At 32.8% G+C, this 12,843-nt stretch overlaps 2 protein-coding genes across 2 annotated transcripts in view; one reads left to right on the top strand and one right to left on the bottom strand.

The window, feature by feature from the left end:
* LOC130450148 (protein fem-1 homolog CG6966) overlaps positions 1–1,208 on the bottom strand; it is a 112,225-nt gene extending 111,017 nt beyond the window's left edge. The window contains exon 1 of the mRNA XM_056788355.1: positions 1,026–1,208. Within this exon, the coding sequence (XP_056644333.1) occupies positions 1,026–1,085 (60 nt within the window). The 5' untranslated portion in view covers positions 1,086–1,208. The remainder of the gene's footprint in view (positions 1–1,025) is intronic.
* A 1,109-nt stretch (positions 1,209–2,317) lies between these two features.
* LOC130450063 (protein groucho) overlaps positions 2,318–12,843 on the top strand; it is a 402,798-nt gene continuing 392,272 nt past the window's right edge. The window contains exon 1 of the mRNA XM_056788230.1: positions 2,318–2,656. Coding sequence (XP_056644208.1) covers positions 2,621–2,656 — 36 coding nt within the window. The 5' untranslated portion in view covers positions 2,318–2,620. The remainder of the gene's footprint in view (positions 2,657–12,843) is intronic.

Genomic DNA, 12,843 nt, shown 5'->3' with positions numbered 1-12,843 from the left:
TATCATTGTTTTAAAATTTGTTTCACTAATAAATACAAAACCTTTCAGAACTACATGTGCCACGAAATTTGACAACTGTTATCAACCTTCTTACAAACGTTGTCACCGACCTTGAAATTCTTTATAGAATCAATTTTACAATTCGTTGTATTTTTTTTTTCGTTTCCAATAATATACATTGGCTCTTTTAGCATGTGTCTGTGAGTTATTATTTGGCTTGTGGTTCATTATTTCCCTGTATAATTTTAGTATGACAAGTATTTTATGTCATCGCTTCCAATCTAGTAATCTGGACACTGGATAACGCAGAAAAACTTTGAACAAAAAGATGTGTTTATGAGTGCTATAAATAATCTACTCAACAAAAATCAAAATTCAAATGTACTGAATAACTAAAATGTTAAACACACCAGTAGTCACTAATGTGGAACTTGATAAAAGTAATATAATGTTTTCTGGATTTTACAGTTTATCATAGGCATCTAAAAATGTTTATTTTGGAAATGAGTATTATTACTCCATCCACCCATGTTATGAGCTTACTAAACACAGCTCACGGCCTTAGCCATACAGCTTACAAGTTTTCATTTTATATTTATTTTTATATAGTTTATCTTGGATAACTTCCAGCTCGAAAAATAAGTTAATTGTATAAATCCAGCTGAAGATTTAAATTTAATCAAATTCCTTGATAAGCTCTTTCAGAAAAATAGAAATAACCTAGTACTAAACTAATTAACTTTAAAATGTTTCAAAGTTCAGTACAATGATGGTGAGCAATTTCCCAGTCATGTTTACACAATAATGAAATATACCTTCCATCATAAAAAACCTAATTAAACCTGTAAAATCAAATTACTCATGTTTCGAGAATACAGCAGCCAAAAATAACTAAAATTGATCCCTCTTAAAATTATGTCATCAAAACAAGAAGCGGAAGGTTTAGGATACCTGCTACAACTCAGGGCACTACAAGTCATTGTCCCTATGCCTTACTAACAGAAAAATAATCAATTTTTACCTACCTTAAGTCTGTTTAAGTTGCCATCACGGGCAGCATTGTAGACTACGACTTTATAATCCATTCTTTTTGTCACTTTTCACTAAAAAATCACGGAAATCGCACTAAAAATAATCTTTTATTCCCTAAACTTTCATTGTCACTCTAGCAGGCTACCACCTCAGCTGATTTGACAAGGAACACTAACGAAACCGATACGATTTACGTTCACGCGTAGATCTCGCAATGGAACAAAACAAGAGATAAACTTCAATACAAACTCCTCACGTCACCTATTGACATAAAATGATGCTAAAAAATATGTTGATTTTAAATTGTCTCTAGATTACTTTATAACGGTGTGGCTTGACAGCGTTAACTATAACATGGTACATGAAACAGTCAATAGAGCACACTACTGAGGGGATTAACAAGAAATTATTTAGAATATGTATTAAAACCTCTGTTCATGAATCTTTGAATTGTTAAAATTATTTTTTGTTAAAGATAATAAAATCTTATGACGAGATTTTGAACGTTCCGAATATTGCCTTATTTTAGAAGAAGATGTATGACTAACGTTAAAAATTATTAAAAATGGACAGGCGGCTACGGTCTGATATCAGTTGGATGGGTCAGTTGATAATCTCGGTCTCCTGATTTAGATTTATTGTAATAGGAATCTTTATATTATTGACTTCTTTGTATTAGCATCTTTAATATAAGTATGTTCCTTTCATCATTTCCTTGAATAATATTGATTTAGTAAATGATAATATGTATTATAATATTGTAACTGTTTTAAAAATGAATTCTATCGCTCCCAAGTTATGATTAATATTTTATTAATCTTATTTTGTGGCTTTGAAGCATATTTTTTCATCAAATCCAGCCTAAGTACATCAATTATTTCTGAAATTCTTTATATACACATAAATCTGTTTCCTCTTTTATCGAGAAAATTTCTAATGCGTCTCTAAACGTATATAAATGTTTCCTCTAAATCAATACCCATGCTACGACTCTGCAAAACGAAAACATAAATATAAATTAAACCCTTTCATTACTGATAGGAAATAGTGTTATATATGGCACTACCGCTAATGTTCAATTACCCATAAATACATAACCACTATGTAAAATCACTTGTTTTCCAGAATTTCATTTGATGAGGCAACATTGAAACAGTCCATGTGGACTAGTATAGAGCTGTCAGGAAATGTAGGCGTTTTAGATTCGATTTGAGTTTTCTAATTGGTCGAAATAACCGTGACGTATAGCAGATTTTACCACGTGGTGCACTTCTCCCGCTTCGACAGATGAGTTTGTTCGGTTTGGTTTGGAATGTGTCAGTCTTCATAACCCAACTAATTTTATTGTTTTTCAATAAAAGATTATGAAAATTGTTATAAAGTGATAATTACTTGATTCGGCAATGTTTCGTTTTGTAAATAGTTGACGATAATTTTCACGAATTTAAACTATGCTATCTTCCGTGGTGTTTTGAGGTTAGAAAGTGATTCGATTGTTTTGGTTTAATATTTCCTTGAAATGTGCGGCTTTTTTCGGCTCTAATTAAAGTGAATTTTTAGTGACAAATTTAGGATTATTTAATACAGCATGTATCCTGCATCTACCAGACATCCGACAAGTGGGGTAAGTACAAAATTTTCTAGTATTTACATATATATATATATATATATATATATATATATATATATATATATATATATATATATATATATATATATATATATATATATATTGGCGAAGGTATCGAAATATGAGATTAAGTAGCAATTGTGTATATCTAATTTAATCTATTGTTTCTATTTGCTTTGCGCTTTAGTTTTAAATTTATTTATATTAAATATGTTTGCATAAAAGATTACTCAATCAACGAGAAGTGTTGCATTATTCTAATTTGTTTATCTAGATGGTTTGAATGATTCTGAAAAATTGCTATAATTTTGTATCAAAATGCTCTTATCAGATAGCGGGAATATACATAATAAACAAAACTTCCTTAAATATGATATGGGTTGGTATCTCTATAAAGTTGTACTGGAAATAAATAAAAGCATTTTTGGAGTGTGGAACTAAAATATTATCTTAATTTAAATTCAGTTCACAATAAACGGTAAGACTGATGATCATAGTGGAATGCCTACTTTACCAATTTCGGTTTTATTTGAACATTCCTAACGACAGAAATATGGCTGTAAACGAAGCTATACTGTTTTTATACGGATAATGTCGAAGGGAAATGGTTACCGTTGCTATATATCGGAATGTCAAAATTACATGTTTTAGTTTATTTTTATCTGTGTCTCTTAGACGTGATAGTTAAGGTTCGTACGAAACAGTTTTAAACTTTTTTGAGGTGAATTTTCTACTCATGGAATGAAACAATTTTTTTTAACATTAGGAAACTCATATGGGGTAATATAAGTGAAATTGTCGACGTGTATTGTCTTGATGAAAAAGGATTTTTAAACACCAATATATATTTACATAGTAAAATGGGACTATTCACACTATCGGGACTAGGTGTGAGGATACGGAATGGGGAAAATCAAATATCTAAACTTGCAAAGCTCATCAATTTCAAGTTTTTAAAAGAATAAAAATAAATAAATGAAATGTTTAAATTCATATTACTGTATTACTGAAGTTTTTTCTTCTTCTATGGTACTATACCCCACTGCAGGTCTTGACATAGTTATCTTTCTCATTTCTTCCTGTCTCTGTACTCTGACAAACTACAGGGATCTGTAGTTCTTTGTATTGGTATAGCTTATTATATTTGGATCTGTATTCTCACATTACCTCCCATGTTTTCCGTAATATTTTGCTTTCAGAGGTATTTACGTAATCTGCATTCTATGTTAAAACCCACGCTTCACAACCATACGATTTTATAGATCTTTTAATATTCTTTTATATTCGAAATTTATTATTTATACGTACGTCTCTAGATCTAAATATGTGCATAAGTATTATACCGTGTTAATTGATTATTCTTCTGATATCTGTGTTTTCAATTCCATCCTTGGGAAGCTGTATACCCAGGTATGTGAAACCTATTAGTCTCTCCAGATTATAATCTAATATTGGCCGATAGTAGATCTACCTAGTATAAATTCCATTTGGTACTTACCAATGAGTTCTGAATATGGGAGGAAAGCTATTTCTCAAATATAAATGAACAAAGCTGAAAATTAATAAGTATACATAATTGGTAATATAATTAAACAAATATATTGTCAGCACTCTAAGCGATAAATTCAAAATTTTCTATAGTTTCCAAGCAGAAACTAGATATTTCATCAAAGCTCTCACAAAGCAAGACACCTACTCTTAATAATTTTGATTGCATGCCTTCCTTAATGCGAAAAAATTGAACCAAGAATCAGAACACTTCAGAAGCTTTTCAGTAGCTGGTATTGGTAGTAACCAGATTTACTAGCTTTTACCCGCGGCTTCGCTCGCATCGAATCCTTTAAATTAGCATCAGAAATCATTATAATAGAAATATATCAATCTACTTCTTCAATAAACTGTCAACGATGGTTTGCTCCATTTTGTTCGTCACCCATAAAATAAACCTTGATGATATATTTGTCCTTGAACTGTAAAATTTGGTGAAAACCCGGGCATTCTTATAACTTTATCCACTCCAAAGGATGTCATTTGAAAGCAAGAGTTGTATTTTCTGATTTTACTCAAAAATCGCTTTGACTAATCGGTAGCATTCAAAAACAAAGTTTTCAACGATTCTTTTGGTTCACAAAGCAATGGAAGTGAAATTTTACCAGTGGAACAACACATTCCGGGAGTTTCATCTATCCATTTCAGTGCATTGCAATATTGACATTTTTTATTCATTGAGCCAATAACAATGAGAGGATGATTGTGATATTACAATGTAGGGTCATATTGTAATCCAGTATAATTAAATACGAACCACTCCTTACACATGAAATTTCGACAGCGCGTGGTATCTATTTCTGCTCGAACAATTATCCTAGCCTTTGATTGTTCTGGCGTTTCTATCGCTCTTCTAGCTACCCGCTGCTGAGCATGTCTTTATAAACGACGTTGGGTCTGAAGAGGTGTTTCAGCAGCTCTCAAATCACTTTGTCGCCTTGCTTGCTGTGGTCTTCTCAGCTTTGCATGAACCGAAGATTCTTGATTTCGTGCAACTTTGGTGCACGGGCCCGTGACGAATTTTTAGATAATGTAGATTTACGCTTTCGAGGTATTTTTTAGACATACGCTTTCAGTGACAGTGGAAAATAACAATGGTACCTATCCTCAACAATTCCAAACAATCTAAACTATACTCCATTGAATTGGGGGTTTGAACTTCATTACTGTATGTTAGAAGGCGCTGAAGTAGCAAAATGTTGATATTTGTTGACAATTTTTTCATTATTTTCTTACAAATTTTTTTTTTAATAAAAAGTATACTATGTTACTTCTAGTACCTCCCAGAATATCTGTACACAGTTTCATGATGATTCGTCAAGTAGTTTTTGCGTGAAAGCGTAACAAACATCCACGCTTTCACATTTATAATATTAAGGATTACAGAATTCATTGTCATAACGACCTTCTGAACACACTGTTTACACTACCACTACACCAACACTGACACTATGGGACGCGCGTTTCGATAACCAAGTTAAGAGACTGAGGTAAACAATTGTGTGTGTTGTTATAGTGGTAGTGTAAACAGTGTGTTCAGTATGAATATAACGGTTGTTTTGATTTATACACGTAAAAATCAAACGTTTTATAAAAATCTTTTATTTTTGGAACAATGAGGCGTAACGCGAATGCACGGGACACTTTTGTTTTTACGGGACGCCTGGTCACCCTGTTTGAAGGATATCAACCACATAGTTATCGTATAAACATAAGTGGTGATAGCCATAAGCAATAGTCTTCAATAATTATGTGTTCATGTCCTTTAACAGCAAACACAACACACATGACTGTCATTACAGTACAGTTGACAAGACGGACAACTTCGTGATAGGATAAACTAATATCTCGTTAGATTACTGTATATGTACAGAAGTATCTATCTGTCTTTAAAATTACGGTACTAGATTTATCGACAATTAAAAACATGCACCTGCAATATTCGCGTAGATACCTATGAGAAATTATAATTTAATCTTTTTTTTTGTTATTAGCGTAAAATCAGTTAGATAATATTTTCAATAGGCAAGTTTACCAAAATGATTAATGTAATGTTGCATAAAATCGTTGGATTGATTTCGGTAAAACAAAAAAAGGACATAAAATAACTAACCATTAAATTTATAATGGGTTATGATAAAGTAATGTACACAATTCGTAAAGCGTATAATGTTCATTTTTTTTTTTAAATGTAGAAACTCGTCAAAGTGCTCTATTTTATTCTGCGTTTTTTGATGATAAAATGTCAAAGTTATGAAGTCATCAATATTTTCTAGAATAGGAAACTAGCTTCACAACTGCAAGTCTTCAGAATCGTTGCTTATACAGGCAGCACGAATTGAGCACAAAAATATTACCTCATTTGCCTCTCCCTATAAATATTCCATAGCGCGATCATGGGCTGTACACTGCTAGCCTAAGTAAAAGTTAGCAGTGTTCTTATTTTTGGTCCACCTATCACAGTACCAAATATCCGTCTTTAATACTGAATGAGCACTACGTTTCGATCTATAAAACGATTGATTCTACCGACTTCATGTTTCTAGCTTTACAGGCGTCATTAAATAAATAGCTAGCTTTATATTATTTGAAAAATCTTGTTTTTCTGCATTATAAAAAAATAACTTGAGTGGGAATCGCATAGTAATAGTTTTAATATAACTGAATAGTCTATTAAACCGAAACTATTTTTACAGATATTGTTCAAACTGCATCCCTTTTCACTATCTAACATAGGACACATTTTATATCTTATTCGTTACTTTGAGTCTTAAATTGTCTGGTCGGATAACGTGAACGCGAACTTTTAAATGTTTTTCGCAGAAAAAAATCAAGAGGGATGAGATCATGTGACCTAGGTGGCCATTCCATTGATCGACGTCTCCCAATCTATCTTCCTTCAAACATGTTATCCAGAAATCTTCGAAATTAACACCATAATGTGGTGGTGCACCTATAATTTGGATCTGGAAATGCCGTAATTGGGTGCACTTGTTCCAAATATTACTCAGATGCAAAAGAACCCCCAATCAATATTCTCTTGACGATTCCTACCCAAATAATAATTCTTTGAATGCTCTGAGTGTAATTTGTCTGAAATCAAAGGTGATTTTTCCTGAACCAGTAGCGACAATTGTGTCGATTTACAGTACAAAACTGAGAATATTACACTATTAAGAAAATTTGGATTTTGTCACAATGTCTCAAGAAGGTTTCACAAAATTAGAAAATTTTACTACAAAAGACTGACCAACAGTCGTATGTAAGGCAATTTCTGTTGTAGTTGCTTGAAGGTTAGCTTCTAATGACAACAAAATATCTAACTTTGCATCGTCGCTTATTCCTCATCTTCGAAATTTCGCAACAATTCTGGTTGCCGTGCTTCTAGCCATTGCTGGTATCCGAAAAATGCGTTTCGTTGAATAAAGCATATGCTTCTTCGTGACTTTGTAGTCTATCGCCGCCTATCAGTTATTTCTTTTTTTCATAAATTCAAAATTAAGTTTATTCTGTTTTTTATTACTTCTCTCATTTTTTCTTATGTAACGTTTTTTGCATCTTTTTCAATAATGAACGTTGTTTGTTTGATGTACTTTGAGCATCACTTTATGACAATTCTGTGTACAATGTCTGGCTATATATAATAACGAGACTGGTTACGAAAAAGGGTTTTATTATAAAAAATATTCTACATTCGAATGCCCCCCTCCTCTCACCCTACACATTTCCATACGTTTCGTGGAAATCTTTTTTAGTGAGTGACTTTAGATGCTCTGCCGTTTTTTATTTTACCGCTTCCATAGACTCTTTCCTTTTCAAAGCAGATCTTTTTCTAATCTTTCAAGGAAATCTAAGCAGATCCGTTGATTGAGGTTTTGGTCAGGAGACAGATTTGTTGGCACCAACTTCGCACAGACTTTTGTCATGTGTAATTCCTCGTGTAAAATTTTTCCAACCGTTTCTTTATCGGCGTTTACAACCTCGGCAATCATCCGGATGTTCATTCGACTATTTGCACTCACCATTTGGTTGATTTTGATCACTGTTTCCGGAGTTGAAACAGTCACAGGGCGACCTGGGCGCTGGTCATCTTCAGTGCTCTCTCGGTCCTCTTTTAAGCGCTTTTACCACTCGAAAACACGCGCCACAAGATAGAGAATTGTCCCCATAGGCCTCTTGCATCAATTTATAGCACTCAGATGGATTTTTTTTCAATTTAACGAGAAATTGTTACCTTGCTCCTGTTTTTCGTCACATATTGTTTTCGGCACGAGAAAAAAATACGTTCGTTTTAAACCGCTACTGCACAAATACTATAATAGTGTCGGAAACGTGTTATGGGACGTACATAGACAAGATATCTAGATACCCAAAGCACGACTCGTTTTTTAGCCCACCCATCTAGGGCGCCCTCTAGGCGCGCAGTCTCTTTATTCAATAGCCAGACTTGTATGTCGTTTCATTTATTTCGCCTGATGACTGTGGTAATAAACTACTGTTCAGGTATGAATTTTCACCAGATTTTCTGTAATCCAAAACTGTGTACTCGAACAGTTTGGTTTGAAACTCCTAAATTAAAGAGGAGTGACCCTAATAGGTTTACTTAATTTTTCACTTTTTTGGTTTAGTTTACTAGTAATAATACTTACTGTAACTATTATTGAAATTTTTTACGTTTGTATTATACAGATACAAACGTTATTTTATTTCGATGAACGAACATTTTTGCTATAAGCTCTCAAATTTTACTATCAATGTCCCTGGGCTTATCAGCGACTCAATTTGAGCGAATCTTCAATATACAAAAAAGAGCTGTCAGATATTTACTCCGACAAAACAGCAGGGCCTCACTGCAGGTACTTCTTTAAAAGATTAAAAATTCTGAAACTTCCTTCCTTATTCATCTTTGGATCCGTTTGCCTAATTCGTAAGCACGCTTCTCCAATTTCAGAAAGGTCATTGCACGGCTATCCACTTAGGAACGCGGAGCACGACCTGTATCTACCTACTCCATGTTCAGAATTAGTTAAGGGCTCAATATTTTACAATGCAAAAAAATGCACAATCACTTGCCAATTAAAATCAAATCGATATCATCTTTTCCCGCATTCTGCAATAATTTGAGAATTTACTGGAAAGTGCCTTCTACTCTGTGAACGATTACCTATAATTTTGTTACTCAATGTAGTTTTCTGTTGTATATTGAAATTGCATTTTATTAGTATATTTAGTTATTTTCATGATTGTTTTTTAATTTTTACAAGCTTTTGTCTACAAATTGTAACTACTTTTTGACAATAAAGCATTTCTCTCTCTAAATATAAGTAGGCAGCACATCACTCAGTATCATTCTCTCTTAGGAATAAACAGTGTTTATTATGTTGTGGTAAACATCATTTGTTTACGATATTCTTCTCATAATTCTATTATTCTCATTTTTTTTCTTCATAAATAACTATATTGTGAACTTTTATTAATTTATTTCTTCCAACATTTTATAATTGTTCATCTGAGTGTGTATTTTGCATTAAATTCAATACTTCAAATACTAGTTATTTTTCTAATTGGGTTTTTAAAATGTAATTTTAAATTAATAAACACTATCCTTAATGCACAAATCAAAACTACGTGAATTTGTAATATTTTTGCATCAAAATCCCTTTTGCTAATTTCATCCCACACAATTCACCACAAATTTCTACAACTATGAATTTATTTGAATACATTTGTTTCGAAACATACTAATTCTGCTAATCTTTCGTATCGGTATATATCGGAACGTATTTTCTGGGTTGCATTCATGTCTTGATGTACATTGTACAGAAATACAATTATATTACCCTTAAACGCTTACGGGGGACTTTTTGGTGTGACAATGGTAGATAACTACCTTATAATGGAATTTATCGAAAAAAACCACGCGACAAAGCAAACATATATTTTTAAATGCACAATCTATAATTTCTAAAATTTAGATTTCTCTTACAATGCTTCTTCCTGCAATATGCAGTTTTACCAAATTTATATCGAAAACGCTACTAAATAAATACCTTGTATATGGTTAACTACAATTGCTGACTGCTCTAGTGCAGTTTTTATCAAACCATGGATTATTGTCGGTAAACTCCTTCAAGGAGTAAGAAATATAAGCTTTCATACCACCCAAGATTACTTCCGAAATCTCGTTTGCATACACTAAAGTGTCATTGGAATTGAAGCAAACATCATTGCAACTAAACATAAAAAGGAAATACTTCAGATGTTTCCATTTGGCCGATCCACAATGCTAATATTTATGTAGTCTAGGTAGATCCTGGGTTTGGATTCCCAGTTCGCACGTTGCTGTAAGTAGTTAATGATCTGATGTTCTGAGTGGTGCATATAAAGAATAACTGCCTCTAGCGGGTATCACTAGAAGGTAGGAGGTCTGTATAGAAAGCAAAAGAATTTTGTTCTTTGAGTCGTTGTTTGAATTAAAGCACATTACATCGAATTCTGAAGGTACAAGATTCTCTACCCACTGGCAAGATTTATCGTCCCTAACAAATACGGCGAGTCCAAAATTATATCTGAATCGGATGTGTACGTCTATCCAGAATATACAAGATGAACCTTGGTTGTTGTTGTGTTCACCTTTGTTTCTGTTAGATTCAAAATATAAGGTCTCTTCAAATGCAGATGCTGGCGTACAGCGTTTATATTCGTATTAAGACCTCGTATTGCAAAAATCTACCTTAAAATTTGTTTTGCCTGATAGACCCTTCAGATCATCTTCCATCCGAAGATCCGAATGGGAGGCTAGCTTAAATTCGGAATATCTTTGTCTAGATCAGCGATTCCCAACCAATGTGCCGCGAGGCCTCCAAATGTGAGCCGCGAAAACATAAACCATTTAAATCGTGGATTAAAAAGATGGCATGAACAATCAGCAGCACAACTGTTCATTGAATAATAGTGTTCTGTTATGTTTCACAATATTTGTAGTTCAGTATTCAGCCATGTAGAATGCAGCATCCTGTTAGTCACTTCTAGTAGTTCAATATGTCTCCGCTACGACACCGACAGCGCTGCATAGCGTTGACCAAATGTCAGTCATGTCACGTCACATCACTACGTCAGTGCCAGTGAAGTTCTTGTTGTAGTCGGTGCTATTATTGCTGCATTTTCTTCCATTAATGCCATCAAGACAATAAACCGTTCACTGCTTGTCAACTATTCAACCAAGAAAGGATCCTGTAATGAAGGGATATCAGACACAAATGTTCCACTAGTTTTTCTTCACACCTATGCTAAATAAACTTTATTGAATTTAATTTTGTCCTGTAATGATTTTGTTTTCTCTTAATATTAAAATATTTGTTCACTTGTTTTTTTTATTTAGTTTTCATTGGTAATTTTTCCTGATAAAACTTGCTATTATCAAGTCTAAGTATTACCATTTCATACTATATAATAATATGTATAACATAATGAAACGCAATATTGAAATACGCCAAAAAAGTATGCCGTGGCTAAATGAGGACGGAAAAAGTTTGCTATATTTTCTTCTTTTTTCCTATAATGGAAACCGTACGCAATGATACAGTGACGAAACTTGGAACCTTTAGGGCCAATTCACGTCGCTCAGTTTCGATGCGGAGGTATCTCACCGGGCGATGCGAGTGGTCCACATCTACTATCAGCTACCAAGGCATGTTTTTCCCGAACACCACAACCTATAGACGTTCAAGAGTGATATCCAAAGGCATCTCCACACGGAAGGCCCAACTCGAATTACTCCAGTTTAAAAGGGTTTACCCTCTTGTACTTGCTTTTTACATAAATAAATAGTTATAGTTATAGTATACCTTGAAAAGTTTGTAACATTCAAACATTTTGGTGTTACATTTGGCAGTAAATGGAGATTTATTGAGCATATTAATATCCTTGGTGCAGTGTTTAGAAATCTTAGTACCTTGGTTTCATACAATGGAACTTTAAGTCGTTTATCGATGCTTTCCTTTTCAATGCATTTTTCCTCCAAAACTAGATTAGGTGTCTCTTATTTGGGACGATAGCTACCAAATTCATATCAGCCAAATAAAAAATATTCATATAAAGTATGTTAAATATATGTGGTTAAAGTCTACTAATATTCATCCACTTCAAAGAACACTTCAAAACAAACTGCTTCAACAACAATCTAGTAACTAGACGTATGTGTTCTTTCTTGATATAGATCAGGAAATAGTAAAAAATAAAAGAAAACTAGAATAGCAATAGAATATAATAAAAAGGGTTTATCTCAATTTGGTGTAAAACTACGGTACTATGGGAAAACTTAAATAGCAAGTTGTAGGTAATAAATAATTCTACATCTCATTTTTTTTATTTAAAATATTTTTTTGTTACTTTATTTTGCTTTATTAACATCGAAAAACACCTTAATTTTCAATAAAAAATTCCCATGTCAAAATATCGACTTGGTTCATTGAAATCTTTACTTCCTGATGGTGTGAAAAATATACATAACTATGGTAAATTTTCTCAAAATAGTAAAAAAACTCGAATCCGAATCATTATGTACAATTTTTATTTATTTATTGGAATTTTTCACTTTGATTACTTGCGAAACATGAGATTTCATGGTATAT

Source organism: Diorhabda sublineata, chromosome 11 (genome assembly GCF_026230105.1).
Source record: "Diorhabda sublineata isolate icDioSubl1.1 chromosome 11, icDioSubl1.1, whole genome shotgun sequence".
NCBI classification, from domain to species: Eukaryota; Metazoa; Arthropoda; class Insecta; order Coleoptera; family Chrysomelidae; genus Diorhabda; species Diorhabda sublineata.
The sequence above is the reverse complement of the archived record's forward strand: the minus strand, read 5'-3'. Positions and strand labels throughout refer to the sequence as shown.